This window comes from Neofelis nebulosa, chromosome 9 (assembly GCF_028018385.1).
Source record: "Neofelis nebulosa isolate mNeoNeb1 chromosome 9, mNeoNeb1.pri, whole genome shotgun sequence".
Classification (NCBI taxonomy): domain Eukaryota; kingdom Metazoa; phylum Chordata; class Mammalia; order Carnivora; family Felidae; genus Neofelis; species Neofelis nebulosa.
In genome coordinates this window covers 137466792-137481407 of record NC_080790.1, presented here as the reverse complement: position 1 = coordinate 137481407, position 14616 = coordinate 137466792, and the positions used below count along the sequence as shown (strand labels likewise).

Genomic DNA, 14616 nt, shown 5'->3' with positions numbered 1-14616 from the left:
CAGGGCCACGGCGCCCAGGCACCCGCTGGGCCCGGCCCAACTCTGTCCAGAGGTCAGCGCTCCCGGCGACGCCCGCGAGGGGGCAGCCGGCCGGTCGCACGCCGCGCCTGCGCAGCACAGCGCCTACGCCGGCGGCCCCGGGCGCTGCCTCCGGAACTGCGCCGGCGCGTTGCGCCCGGCGCTAAGGGGCGGGGTTTCGTTGCGCCGCGCGCAAGACTGGGGCAAAACCCGGGCCGGGATAGGGCGTGGGGCAGCGCGTCGGGACGTCCCTCGCGTCGGGCCCGACGGCGCGTGCGCGCTGGGCGGCCGGCAGGGAGGCCTGGGGGGCGGGGCGGGGGCAAGTGTGGCTTTTTTGCCTCATTGTCCCCTAGCGCCGCCCGGACATCGCGCAGGCTGCCGGCACCATGAAGATCTGGACTTCAGAGCACGTCTTTGAGTAAGTTTGAGTAAATTGGGCGGGTCGGCGGGGTGCACGGGGCAACTGCAGGGTGGGAGGGCAGGATGGGCCGGGAGTGGTGGCGAGGCCGGGGCGCTCCTCAGGAAGCTTCCAGGCGTCGGGCCTAGTTGGGGGAGCTGGGCCCGAGCCCCGAGGGGCCCCGGGGGCGGGGACTCTCGGTCTGCCGTCCCGGAGCGGGTCCGCCGAGGAGGGAGCCCTCGGACGTCGGGTCCCAGCGGCCGCCCGGGCTGTGGGGGAGGCCCGGGACGGGCACTAGCGGCCCGCCCCCCAGGGAGACCCCCTCCCCCCCCCCCAGGCTGGTGGGGGCGTCGCCCGGCACGAAGTCGTCGACTGCACTCGGGTGGCAGAGGGCCCTGCTTGTCACATCGGCCTTGCCAAACCCGGTGGGACGGGTCCCCCCACCCCGGCGGAACCCAGCGGGAAGGCGTGGGCGAGTCTCCTCGCCGGGCCACCTCGCCCGGCCACCTTTCGGGAGGAGGGTGGTACCGGGTGAGGTCGGACGACCAGGAGGCGAAACTTTTCCGGCAGCTCGAGACCTGAGGAACAGAGCCTGAAAATTGGAGTCCAAGGTCCAGGTCTGGTTCCCGCAAACTGCGTGACCTTGGGTTCCCGTTTGCACCGGAGACACGGAAGACGACGGTGCCGTCAGGGCCTGCCCAAGAGATGTCTTTGAGGCCACGCTCAGGGACATCTCTCGGTTGGAAAAAGTTCTTAGTAACAAAATAGGCCTTGACCCCACGTGGATGTTGGGAATGAAATTCCCTTTTGGTCCCGCGATTCCATATACAAATGAAGCAGGCGTTTAAGCAGCTATTACCATTTTTCGGGAAAAGAAACAATCCTAATAGTTAATCCAGGGAAGCACTCCTCAGGGGGCTAATGCGTCTTCTTGTCGCTCTTCTGCAATGCCACCGTTGTCCCGCACACTGTTGTGATTTTACATTTGAATCCACTGCTGAGCTCTCTGCTCTCTGTTCCTCTGATCTTGTTATTGCCGCCACACTGTTTTAATTTTTATGGCTTCGAAGTATGTTTTAGTGCAGCCATTTGATTGTTTAAACCATGGTTCCGAGGGCAGTTTTAAAAGAAGTTGTAAACTTTTTGCGTCCTCGGTGACCCACACCCATCCAAGAGTCCACCGGGTCCTGGAATGTATAGGATGTTAGAATCAGAGGGAAGATTTCCTCTTTCCCCAGTGCTGGCTCTCCTTCTGGGTAAAAAAGACCCTAGATTTGTGGTCTTTCTGCTGCTCCCTACCTGGTCACAGCCTTTACTACTCTGTCTCAGCCCTTGGGATCACGGATGGTGATCGTTTGACGGTCTGCTTCTGGATGTCAGTGCTTCAGAAGTTCTTTGAAATTTGGAGGCACTGCGTCTCCTTAGAGCTTTCTCTTCTCTGTCTTCCCTAACACTCTCTTTGCTACCCTGTCTCTACTCTTTCTGCTCTTCTCGTCAGTGTTTCCCCCTCTTCCCCTAAATGTTCAAGGAGATTCTGTTATTGGCCTTCTCGTCTCGCCATTTCAGTGATTCTAATCTTTGTGCCACAGACCTCTCTGAGATTTGATGAGAGTGCTGGGGCTCTCCTCCCAGAAGATAGACGTGTGCAAATAAAGGCTGTACGTGCCCTGGGAGCAGCAGCCCTGTCCCTGATTCTCCCCAAATAATCCGGGCTTTTCAAAAGGTCAGGGTCCCAGCCGATACATCCATACTTAGGACACCCAGATCTGTACCTTGGGCTCCAGCCTCTCTTAAACCTCAAATCCTCATTTTCAGGTCTTCACCAGGCATCTCTGCTCACACGTCCTGTGGGCTCGCCAAACTCCGCCCTGAAATGGAAGTTACCATCTTCCCGCACAGATCTTACGTTGCCGTGTTTCCCACCTTAAGGGCTCTACTGTCTACAGTATCGAAAGTCATCATTCCATGACTTGCCCATATTTGTCCAGCACTTCCTTCTGACACTTCACCTATAGTTGGATTCCAGGTGAAGCCATCCATTGACTCCTTCAACAGATAGGAATGTCTGCTATGTGCCTGGGCTGTTCTTTGGTTACATTTTGGTAGATGAATCAAGACATTGTTGCTGCCTGGCTGGAGTTTTGTGTGTCCTTAAGTGTCTGCCCACCTCATTTTATAGGTGAAGGACCTGGGCAGGTGGGTAAGGTTCTTCCTGCCCTCTGGTGCCATTCTGAGTGTCTTTTCACATAATTACATTGGTAGGGTTCAGATTAATTGCTGGAAGACTGCTAACATGCATCCTTTGTAATGTTTGAGCTGATTATGTTCCATAAAGCAGTCTCCGTTCAAGTTAAGTCAACACCGATGTTTCCAGGTTGGCTCACGGAAGAGGACTATATTACAAATAATATGTAACCACCCTGAAGCCATGCAATTATTAATTTTTTGGAGGGAATCAGGGGGGAAGAGATAAGTGCAAGGAAGCCAGCTAACCATGGTATATGACTAGATGGAGACAGGGACAGGGTTCATCTGATTTTCATTTTAGATAGTTGCCTTGGTAACCATCTGAGTGCTCGGCCTGTATCACTTCTATGTGTGTGGACCGTTGAGATTTATGAAGTAGCTCCCCTTATATACCTGCACTGTTTGCCAAATACAGCTTGAGATTAAAAACAGAGTGGGGTTCGTTTATACAATGGCAAAGATGAAAACATTAGAAGTAATGTCACCGGTTGTCCAGGGTTCTGGGAAATGCATGGTATTGACATTTCCCTTCTGTTGGCAAGGAGGCGGCATCAGGCTTAGTTCTCTGAAAAGCTGAACCAGATTAATGGCCTCCCTCCCTCTTCTGCTTTTAGAAGGAGAAAAAGTAATGCTGTGTGGTTTATGGGTAAATGTGGCGAAACATCATCTCCAGACCTCTTTTTCCTTTCAGCGAAGACAAGCGCAGAGATAGGGTAGCATCCGACTGCCGGTGGGCCCGGTCACCTCTCACCCCCACCCTTGTCCTTAATAAGGGGCTCCTTGGAGGAGGATGGCTCCTGTAGCAGCATCACCTTCGTACAGGTTGTGAAGCAAACACGTGTACATCACATTTTGAATCATCCAAGCACGTGTGCTTTTTCAAGAAGACAATAACTGAGAGAGAATATTAGAAGAGAGTGTGTTAGGAGTACCTTAAAAACACTTTGTGGTATTGTGTGACCTTTTCAAAACAAATCAGAATCACTCCTTTGAGGAAGGCAATAAAGAAAGATTGACTGGAGGGGCCACTATTTTTTATTACCTTAATCTAGAGAAGAATACGTTTTTTTAATATTACGGTATTCAAATCCATAAAGCTCTGGATCTTCTTGTAATCCCTAAAAGAATTTATGGCGTCTATAAGTTCGTTAACTTTTGTTAACTTCTTTATAACTTTAGGGACTTGGGACCAGGCAAAAGAATAAATGGTATGATAACAATTTTTGCTGCTTGTTTTCATAGAACACATTTTGTAAATACATTGTTATGAATCGGTGGTTCTTAGCAACGAGATTCGCATGTGAAAGTGAACATGGGTAAATAGGAAAGATTGTGTGCGAAACTGTACTGTAATGCATCATCGGCTCTGTTTATCTTTATGGACATCACTTGTACCATGTAGCAGCCCGTGTGCTCAAAAAATACTGATTTCCGTACATGTTTAAAATGTAGATTGAGCTCCCCAAATCATCTTTCGCTCAGTGTTTCAGAAAATAATTTTCCCTAGTTAAATTAATTAAACTTCAACTGTAAAGAATGATTTGCTGGGTTATGAAAATGGTTTAGCTTATATGCATATGTTTTCAAGCATTTGGTTTTCTTGGTTCCTGTCCACAGCCACCCTTGGGAAACCGTTACAACAGCTGCAATGCAGAAATACCCAAACCCTATGAACCCGAGTGTGGTTGGGGTGGACGTACTGGACAGACATATAGATCCCTCTGGAAAGTTGCACAGCCATAGACTTCTCAGCACAGAGTGGGGACTGCCTTCCATTGTGAAATCTGTAAGTGCGTCTTTATTCCTGTGGAAATGTGACTGCTGTAGAGAAGTTTTCTAAACCACATTATCATTTCAAATAGGTTGTGGGAGCCGATTCTGAGTGTCATTTTCGCATCAGTTCAAATTGTATTATAATAAACTTGAGTTATGAGTGTATAATGAATTGGAAATATTATTACAGTCTTCATGAAGGCACCCGATAAAACCTTCTGAAGGAAGCCGGCTAATGCTCTGTAATCTAAAAGGAGTTCTGCTCTGCTCCTCCTGCATTGGCCGGCAGCTCCAGACCCGTAGTAAGGTCTGGAAGCAGTGGGCTGGTGGTGGTGGTTAGCTGTGCTCGCGGTGGCCAGTGGTGGCTCGTGCACGTTGAGCGAAGAGGCTATCCTCAGACTTTGCTCTCGCCACCTTTCTTCCAAGGTCTGACACTCCTCCCCGTATGTTTAAAAACAGAATTCTATTCCTTTACATGTGAGCAGGCTTTCAGTAAGAAACCGGAATGCCAGATCATTACAGTGTGAAAGAGTTCTGGCATGATAAATGGACTCTGTGTCCTTTAGGGTTTCTCCTTATGGAAGATAGATCCACTCAGAAAACCGAAGGACACATTTTTCAACAGGAATGTACTGATGGCTTCCTTGGTACGAACGACCGTGTTCGGTAGTGAGGACACAGAAATGAGCAAGGTCAGGGGGTGGTCTGGGGTCTCAGCCCAGCGGGTGATGTCGGATGTGATGCATTATCCTCCGTCACGAAATGGCCATTTTTCTCCCTGGAGAACCAAGCCACGGCACCGTCTCCCTCAGACTGCTCTAGCAAAGCCTCGACAGAGACTCTTGAGCTCTCGTGTTTCTAGACGCCGTGTTTACCCAGATATTCTGATTTCCATGTTTCGGGCTCAGTGCTCCGTTGTCACACCTTGGTGGTTTCAGGGTCTGCTTTATACTGCGTGCATTCTCCCTGGGCTGGTCGCTAATTGCCTCTGGGAACGGTTTTGTGTGTCTGTTAGTCCCCTCTCATTCATGGCGCATGAACTCTCGTGACCCTCAAACGGGCCTCCTTTCTGACCTTTGTCTGATTCCTCCTGTTGTTTAGGAAGCAGATTTTTCAGTTCAAGATGTTAACAGGTCTCTGCCTTGAAATAAAACATTGGTTTACTTGTTAAGAAACCCTTCCTCCTCTGATTACTAATTGTGAATGTTCTTTTTAGCTTATTGGTGCAGCAAGAACAAAAACATACGTGCAAGAACATTCTGTAGTTGATCCCGTAGACAGAACAATGGAACTTAAATCTACTAATGTAAGTTTGAGCTCCCTTTTAATGTAAAACTATTCGGCTTAATGTGGGGGTGGGGGGTGGTCTCTGTTATAGTTGATACACAGGCGCATGTATACTCTTCAACAGGAAATCAGTGCTCATGTGCTGCATTGTCTTTCCTGTTTGCAGCCTCGAGCTTTCCTGCTCCCATGAGCCCACTGATTATTTCTAGGGGTCAGCACTCAATAAATTGAATTCGGGATCATGTGCATATTGTGACGATAATACTTTTGTTATATTATTTTTTTTAATAAAAAGGAAGCAGTGAATGGTGAAATTTAAGTTCCGAATTTGCAGTATATCAAAGTGGTTTATTTGGGTATTTACTTAGCAAGATTTGGACTTGTGAGTTAATTTGGGGAATGTTTTTAATCTTGGTTTCCCAAATGGTTTGATTTTTTTTCTTTTTCATTCTGTAGATTTCATTTACAAATATGGTTTCAGTAGATGAGAGACTTATATACAAACCACATCCTCAGGACCCAGGAAAGTGAGTAAAAAAATGTTTTGACAAACTTATTTTACAGGGTGTTTGAATTTTTTATTCAAGTCATATATTTCTTTGAAAAATGAAAGGTCATTCTGAAGCCGTGTGGATGTGTTTTGTTCCAGAACTGTTTTGACTCAAGAAGCCATAATCACCGTGAAAGGAGTCAGTCTCAGCAGTTACCTTGAAGGACTAATGGCGAGTACGATATCTTCAAATGCTAATAAAGTAAGTCAGGCTCCTCCCTAGTTGCTGTTACTCCTGGGTTTGGGTTTCCTTTCTTGGAAGAGCTTGGTACCGAACGTGTGTCTGTCCTGGAAAACGGATTCTGAACCATGATGCGGTGAGAATCCGTAAAGGCCGTTTTTTGCGCAGTAGGGTCTAGCCCCACTGGGTTTACGTGCAGGCTGTAACTCTTACCAGCCTTTCAACCTTGGACAGTTAGGTTAACCTTCCCGTGCCTCAGTTTCCCATCTGTGAAGTGGAGGTCAGTTAGCCATCTTAACCGGGTTGGGCATGAAGAGTAAATGACATGAGACAACGTATGGAAAGCGCGTGTGGCCCAGGGCCCAGCGTGTGGGAAGTGCTTGATGATGTGTCACTGTGTGCCATTGTTTGCAACACCCAATTCTCAACCCTTTTCGTTATTGTCTCCGCCCAACAACCCCCAGGTCCATCGCAGACCTTTTTTTCTCTAACAGCCACCAGCTCATGAAAGTATTTAACACTCAACACCATGGATAGATGGATATGCTTTGTACCTAAAAAGAGTGAGATTTTTCCACCTCCCCCAACCCCCAACTGATTTTTGCCCCTTGGAGAATGCATGATTTAAAACAAAGTAAGTTTAGAGAAAGAGGTACATAATGCACTCTTCTATAACACATGTTTACTATACTTACTTGGCAGTCAAAAGATATTTCTAGCTGCATTCTCCGTGCCAGGCAGAGGGCTAGGCTAGACTAGGGATACAGCAGGGGACAAAACAAGTATGGTCCCTGCCCTCACGGAACTAAGAAGAAGTCAACATTAATCACACGTCATTAGGAAAGGAAAGGTACAAAAAGACATGAGTATTTAATGAGTGTTGTGTTGAGTGCTGAAGGAGGGGCATGTTGGTTGTGAGGGGGATGCTAGGAAGCATTTCCAGCAGAAGAACTGCATGTGCAAAGGGCCTGAGACAGAGGAAGCATGAAGTGCCCCCTCTTTTTCTCAAGGAACTGCATCAAGCACCAGGAGAGAATGGTTGAAGAAAAAGTCAGGGACCAGCTCTTTCAGGGCCTCTTGCAGGATTTTGGTTTAAAATAATGGACATAAAAAGAAAAACCGAGTTTGACCTTTTGGCCCCCAAGAAAGGGACCGCTCTAATCAGAAATAAGTAAATCATCACTATCATTTAATTGTAGATTCTTTTGGGAACATCTTTTGCATGCAAAAGAAAAAGCAGTTTATAGATCAATCTAGTTGCCCAAAGCATTCAATAATTTGGTAAATAATATTAAAGAACAAAAAGTAAGGACAGGGGCGCCTGAGTGGCTCAGTCGCTTAAGCCTCCGGCTTCCGCTCAGGTCACGATCTCATGGTTCATGAGTTCGAGCTCTGCGTCAGGCTCTGCTGACAGCTCAAAGCCTGGAGCCTGCTTCGGATTCTGTGTCTCCCTCTCTTTCTGCCCCTCCCCTGTTCATGATCTGTCTCTCTCTCTCCAGAATAAATAAACATTAAAAAAAAAAAAAAAAAGCAAGGACAAAAACGGTCCATCCCGGTGAGGTTTAGCTACATTTGTAATGCTCCTTGTTACTTCCTGATGTGCCATTTATGTGATACGTGCCTTCGCTCTCACTTGGTGAGAACAGATGTATTGAATTCTTTTTTAAGGGCCGAGAAGCGATGGAATGGGTAATACATAAGTTAAATGCCGAGATTGAAGAATTGGCGGCTTCGGCGAGAGGGAGCATAAGGACACCGATGGCAGCGGCGGCATTTGTAGAGAAGTGAGGATCGAAGCCCCCACGCACCCCCCAGGTGTCTGCAAGCTGGCAGTGTATTTATTTGTTATTTAAAAAAATAAAACTATATTTTAGGTAGGATTTTTTTTTTTTTATTATTAAGCTGAAGGAAAGCTATGTGACTTTGGATCAAAACAAAGAGGTGCGGGGTTTCTAAATACAAGGGATCATCCAGAAGTGGTACGGTTTGAAGTGACCATCTAATTGTGAGGATTCTAATATTTATGTGAAAATTTCACAATTTTTGAAAAGTACTTGGAAAATCTCATGGGCGCGTTAAATCTCCCTTAAGGTAGTATTTTAAAGCTTTTCGTGCGTTGGAACTCTACCTAGCTTTGGACCAACCCCAGAACAAACAGAGCCGTCTAAGTTCACGCGGTTACCCCGCTGCGGTAAACTTCGCGAGCTGGCGCGAGGGGGTGCTCTTTAAAAGGAGAAATTACATAGTTTTAAAAGGACATGCTAATTTGTGTAAAATAACTTGCTCTGCTATAAACCACCATTAAAAAAAATCACAGTGTTTGGTTTTGGTACTTAAATGACATTTTCGGAGTGAAAATTATCACTAAAAGAATACATGACTCCCAACAGCAACAGAAAGGATTTCATTGTATTAAAGAGTACTGTGTTGATTTGCCAAAGTTTTGTAACTTAGGGAAAGGTGTTACCTCCCTTGGATTTGTACTTTATGACTTGGCGTGCTATCCCGTGGGCTGGTGATGTTCACTGAAAAAAGAAGGTCATTGCCGAAATCCTGCAGCGCTCCAAACTGACACACGACAGCTGTACGCATCTGCTAGCATTTCACATTTGCCTAACTTACAAATTGCCGTGTGTCAGGATCCTGGCTCCGTAATTGCTGAAGCATGATATGTCAGGTTATTTGAATATAATTACTTTTTGAAGTACTTGTGACCACAAAACGTCTTTTTTACATGAAGAGCTGTACGTCATTTGAAATTACTCAAACCGATGTCTTCCTGAAGCATAAATCCCGGGTACTCAGTGTTTTTAGTAATATGGTGGGGGCGGAGGGGAAGAAAAAAAGAAGAATAATGGGAAAAGCAGCACTGACCTAAACCAACCACTATGTGAATAGCTTTGCAGCTTTTATCGATGGGAAATCCTTACTTTGGATACCACGGGGCAGCTGCAGTCTGAAAATGTATCTCCCATTTTCTAGGCGGGCAGTTACCAGCCAGTAAATGGTATCTTTGGTAGTTGCAGTTGGTGCATAGAGGACTTTTCTTGGAAGGTGATCAGCTCTTGTCTTTATTTTCAATGCTTAATGTAATAAACTCCTCAGGTTTCCTGGAAAAGAAACCAGTTAATATATGTACATAAACCACAGAAATACTATAGCAAATTATTTAAAAATTAGAGTTTTTCTACTTAAAGTATTGTTTAGCTTAAGACTTCTTAGGACTTTTGTAAAAGCAACTGAAATCCAATAAGGTTTTTGATTATTTTTTGTAACCGGAGAGGATTTTTACAAGTGAGATAACATTTCAGTTAAACAAAACATTGGAAAATATTGATATTTGATTTAAAAGTTGCCTTGTATAATTTCTGTAAATCATACTTGTAAAAAAGGTGTAATGCCCTAATGATAAAACGATTTCTGAACAAAATTTTTTCCTGTTTGATTTTTTTTTTAACTCTGACCTAATGATAAAATTCTAGAAATTTTCATTTTCCAGTGTAGTTACTTTCAGTGAAATAGCTGGTAGTTTGTGGCTTTTACCTTTTAAAATACAAATATACAGCAAGTAGATGTGTTTGAGAGACTAAACTGGACGGTGTTCACAGATTAGACTCGGGGACCATGGAGCATCTTATCCTATTTAATATTAAAAATGGAAGTTATATTAAGAAAAACCTTTCTTCCTGAAAACTTTTAACCATGATGTGTTTCCTGATGATAATTTCTTTTTAATCACTGTGAAGCGCAAGAGAGATTTTGTTCCTCCTGCGAATGCACTGGGTCCCCCACCCCCCCCACCTCCGTCCCCGCGCGCCGCCAGCAAGGCCCTGGCCCGTCCTGTCCTGTCGCACGTCGGGGGACCACCCGAAAGCCAAGGTTGTGTCAGGGCCGAGGTTTGCTTTTGATCCCTGCCTCTCGGGGGTGGGGGCTTAAGGGTTCCGTGCCGACGTCCGGGCGGGGCCGTGACCCCGGCGGGGAGAGGGGGGGGGTGTTGAGGTGGGGGCCGTGTCCCGCGCTGACCCCAGCTGCCCTCTTCACCCGGCCGCGTCGGCCGGGGCACTACGGAAGCCCGCGGGGAACACGCTCGGCACTCCCGCGGAGCCAATCGGGGGGCGCTGCCGGCCGTCCCGCCCGGGGATTGGCACGCGAGGCCCCGGCCGCGCGTCCCCATTGGCTCCCGGCGTCGGGGGGATTCCGCGGCGGGGCAGCAGGGGCTGCTCGGGCCGGCGGGCGGGGCAAGAGGAGGCGGGATTGGCAGGTCCGGAGTCCCGCCTCTTCCGGTTCACAGGCTTGACCTTCCTGCAGCTGGGCCGCGCACCGGGCCGACATTGAGGCGTCCTCGCGATTTGGCCCGACTCGCCCACTCTCGCGACATCATGGTGGCGTACTGGCGACAGGCTGGACTCAGGTAGGCCCGCGCCTGGGGGGCGGGGGCCGGCGGCGCGGCCGGGGGTCGGAGGTCGCGCCAGCGCGGCGGGGGTCGCGGCCGGGGGAGCGCGGCTCCAAGATGGCGGCCGGGGCGGCCTCGAGCGTGCGGGGCGCGTGGCCTGTGCCGCGGGCCGAGCGCCTACGCTCGTCCCCTTGGGGGTGCGGCCGCGCCCCCACGAGCGCCCCGGGTGAACGCGAGGCGCGCCGACGCCGGGACCCGCGTGCAGGGTCCTCGTGCCCCTCCCCGGCGCTGCCAGCGCCCCGGCCCCCTGCCCAGCACGCACATGCCTGTGCTTCCTGCCCGGTGCAAAGGGAGAAGGCCCCTGTACACTGGAGAGCGCTGCACGCAGGGGGGCGGTGCTCCCGCGAGGCTCACGTACTGACGCGACTGAAGACACGACCTCTAGTGACATGGGGGCACCAGCGGTGCGGCCTTCGCACCTGAGCTCTTTGTGCCCTCGATGGACCTAGCGCTTGTGACTTGCCCAGAGGGACACCTTCTAGTGGGCCCATGACTGGGACAGCTGAGCAGCCCAGCAGGTGCCTGACCTGGGGGCAGGGGGGGGGGGGGGGGTTGAGCACGGATCCGTGGCCTTGGAAGGATGATAGTCCCAGTAACGGGTGCCATTGAATCAAGCACCTACTCTGTGACAGGTGTGCTGGGCCCTGCCCTTCACACTTGTGTCTCTCCCATCCACCAGTGGGGCCAGTAATATTAGTCTTCTATTTTATTCTCGTTTCTACAGGTGGATAAAGTAGCCGGAAAGATTAAGCAGCCTGAAGGTCAACCCAATTAGTCACATTGCAGACAGGCGTTGGAACGCCTGCTTCTGGCCCAGAAAACAAATCTGAAACATGAGAAAATAGACAGCAGCAGCCCCCCCTCTCCCCCCCCCCCCCCCCCCCCCCCCCGCCGCCGCCTTCCTGTTTTCAAAAAGTATAAAGACTGAACTGACATCTTTTGGAAAATAAGATGTTGATGGGAGTCCATCTACCAAACAGGAAGCAGGCTGTTAGATCTTTTGTTAGAATTGATGATGTTCTCAAAGAGCTTTTAGGTTTAATTTAGAAACCTTGATTGGGAAGTGTCTTCAATGGCAGACTTATGAAACAAAATCCAGTATTCTCCAGAAAACCTTTAAATAATTACTCCGAGGAAGAACTGTTGAATTCAAAATAGTTTTTCTCCTTTAATTTTATGTATTTTACCTTGTAAGAATAACATGCGTAAAGAAAAAATCTCAAGTAGAGACATGGGGGGAAATGCCCCTTCTATCAGAGCCTCTAACATTTTAGTCTATTTCCTCTGCTATAGGATTTTTTTAAATACCTGTGAGTCTTTTATTTTAAATGAACAGGTATTAAATTGGTACAAAGAAGAGAAACCGAGATTACCCATCCTAACTCCAAGATTAAGACTTTAGTACATTTCTTTCTAGTCTTTTACTCTGTATAGATTCCTTCTGGCACTAGTGAATTTTAAATCCAGTTCCACTATACTGTACAGCCAAACCAAAAGTTAACATACGGGAAGAAAAAAAATCACAGTAACACAACCAGTCCGGCTGGCTCATTGGTAATTAATTGTATGTTGTCTCTGATTTCCTCCCAGCTACATCCGATACTCCCAGATTTGTGCAAAAGCAGTGAGAGATGCGCTGAAGACGGAATTCAAAGCAAATGCCGAGAAGACTTCTGGCAGCACCGTAAAAATTGTGAAAGTGAAGAAGGAGTAATCTGTAAGTTACCGACTTATTAGAAGACCTGCACCTTAAGTTCTTAGAGCACTTGAAACACAAAGTAATTTTAGTTTTTCAGTTCTGCCCATTTTTTGTTCAACCGGTACATTTAGGTGTTAGTTCGGGGGGTAGTAATTTAAAGCACAGAGTGATACGAGTGCCGCGGCATCATGAAAGAATCTCGCTTCAGGCCCTGACAAGCAGAAGTAATTGGCACATTGATTTTCAGCTCATTTAGCAATGCTTAGGTAGAGAGCCATCTTATTTTAATTAAACCTGTTTCATTTGTCTGCACAACATCAAATAATTCGGAGGATAAACTCCCCGCTTTTGTAATTGCCGTCAGAGTTATGTAACAGTTCAGGGGCGTGACAAATTACAGTGCTCTGCGTCTTTATTTCCCTCACGTCTGCCAGTGTTCTCACAAAGGACTGCTTCCTGAACATCAGGGCTGCAAGTACAGGCCAGGGTCCTGCTAAGCTATCGAGCAGCAGAATCCAAGGCCCTGCAGTGAAAACTGCTTTTGCTAAATGTATTATTCTTTCTGAGTGCTTGGTTCGTCTTACTTTTCCAGAGATGTCGGTCACATAGAGTTACATCCTGTGCAGTGAAAGACAGTTTCGTACACTTGATAAGTTCTGACTCTTCGCTCCAAACTGCTAAAGCGACGTGATCTCTCAACCTTTTTCTTGACGTTATTTCAAAGATAAACAAGGCAAATAACCAGAGAGCTGTTTTTCAGACTTAATTTTCTTGTTTTGCTTTAAAAAAGGCTTCAGACCTGCAGTAGAAGAGAAATGTGATAAATATTCATCCTTTGGCAGCTTGTGGTTATGAGCAATTTCACTTATTGGAACTGTCTCCCCTAAGCACTTTTCATTTTCATTTTGAATTAGTAAATATTTTATCATGAGTCTGGAGATGCAGTGTTTTAGCCCTTCTTCTAAGCCCTTCTTCTAGGGGCTCTCTGTCTCCCCTCGTAATTCTAAGTAATGAGACCTAGTCTTACGTTGGGTTGTTTTGTCTTAAAAGTGACCTGGCTGCCAAAGTCACTGAGCCTCTGCAGCGTGGCCAAGCCACGCTGCGCATCGCACTCCCTTGACCTTGCGGTGTCCTTGGGGTCAGAAAGTAGTGTCCAGATCCAGTAGAAGAAAACCGCTCTCCCGAGGTCCAGCAGGGGGTGACCCCAGCCCATCAGCACAGGGGGCTTTTCGTGTCTTTTGAAAGGCCGAGTGGTTTCTTTATTGCTAGGAGAGAACTTGGTTCTACTTAGAAGGGAAGTTCCTGTGCAGCTGAGGCAGTGCACGTGAACCAGCACTTTCTACAGCCAAGAGCCAAGGGTCAGCATTAGCCACGTGAAGTGACGCCAGAGTTATCTTAGCTCATGACAAGGAAGTCACTGCCACGGTCGCGCCGGACAGTTAAAACACAAAGAACTCGCAACTGTTGCATTTTCTTTTTTCCTCCCAGACCCGCCCAGAGCTTGAAATGCTGCATTTTCAAGGTGAAGATGTGTGGGTATATGCTATGGCCGACTGGAAACCACCTCCCTTCGTCAGAAAACAAAACAAAAAAACCCCTGTCTTGTTCTAGATGGACGATGCCAATAAATTGAAGTATGGTCCACTCCTGCTGTTGGTGTTTGTTTTCCTTCAGGCTTTTTCTTCAGAGGAACTCTGCGTACCTGCAGCATATGACCTTACGAGCCAGAGTCTCTTAAGTTGGGGCAAGCAGGTGTGGTATCTAGTGAGCTGAGGGATGCCGGAACCACGTTTTAAATGTCTCAGGATAGAAAGTTCTCTTTTTTGTGATGTCCGTTAACAAAAGGAGCCTCTTGGTGTGGCTTTCACCGTCCCTTATCTTTGAATTACGAAATCACGTCAGAGTGGCGGATGGGTTATAATGAAAATAATTGCTAAAAGCATAGATTAGAAGAGAAAACACTACAGTGTGGTCTTTTTTTAATTTTTTTATTGTACACTTAACACCTGTA

General features: G+C 47.6%; 2 protein-coding genes across 2 annotated transcripts; both read left to right on the top strand.

The window, feature by feature from the left end:
• Nucleotides 1-297: 297 nt before the first annotated feature.
• Nucleotides 298-9883, top strand: PRELID3B (PRELI domain containing 3B). Its single transcript, XM_058686108.1, has 6 exons — nt 298-436; nt 4280-4448; nt 5652-5741; nt 6179-6249; nt 6372-6474; nt 8122-9883. Exons 1-6 carry the CDS (start codon nt 405-407, stop codon nt 8239-8241), a joined length of 585 nt encoding a protein of 194 aa, XP_058542091.1. The 5' UTR covers nt 298-404; the 3' UTR covers nt 8242-9883.
• Nucleotides 9884-10706: 823 nt separating this feature from the next.
• ATP5F1E (ATP synthase F1 subunit epsilon) lies at nt 10707-14249 on the top strand. The gene is made up of 3 exons (XM_058686107.1): nt 10707-10864; nt 12497-12623; nt 14094-14249. The coding sequence occupies exons 1-2, from the start codon at nt 10833-10835 to the stop codon at nt 12618-12620; spliced, it is 156 nt and encodes a 51-aa protein (XP_058542090.1). The 5' UTR covers nt 10707-10832; the 3' UTR covers nt 12621-12623; nt 14094-14249.
• Nucleotides 14250-14616: the final 367 nt, after the last annotated feature.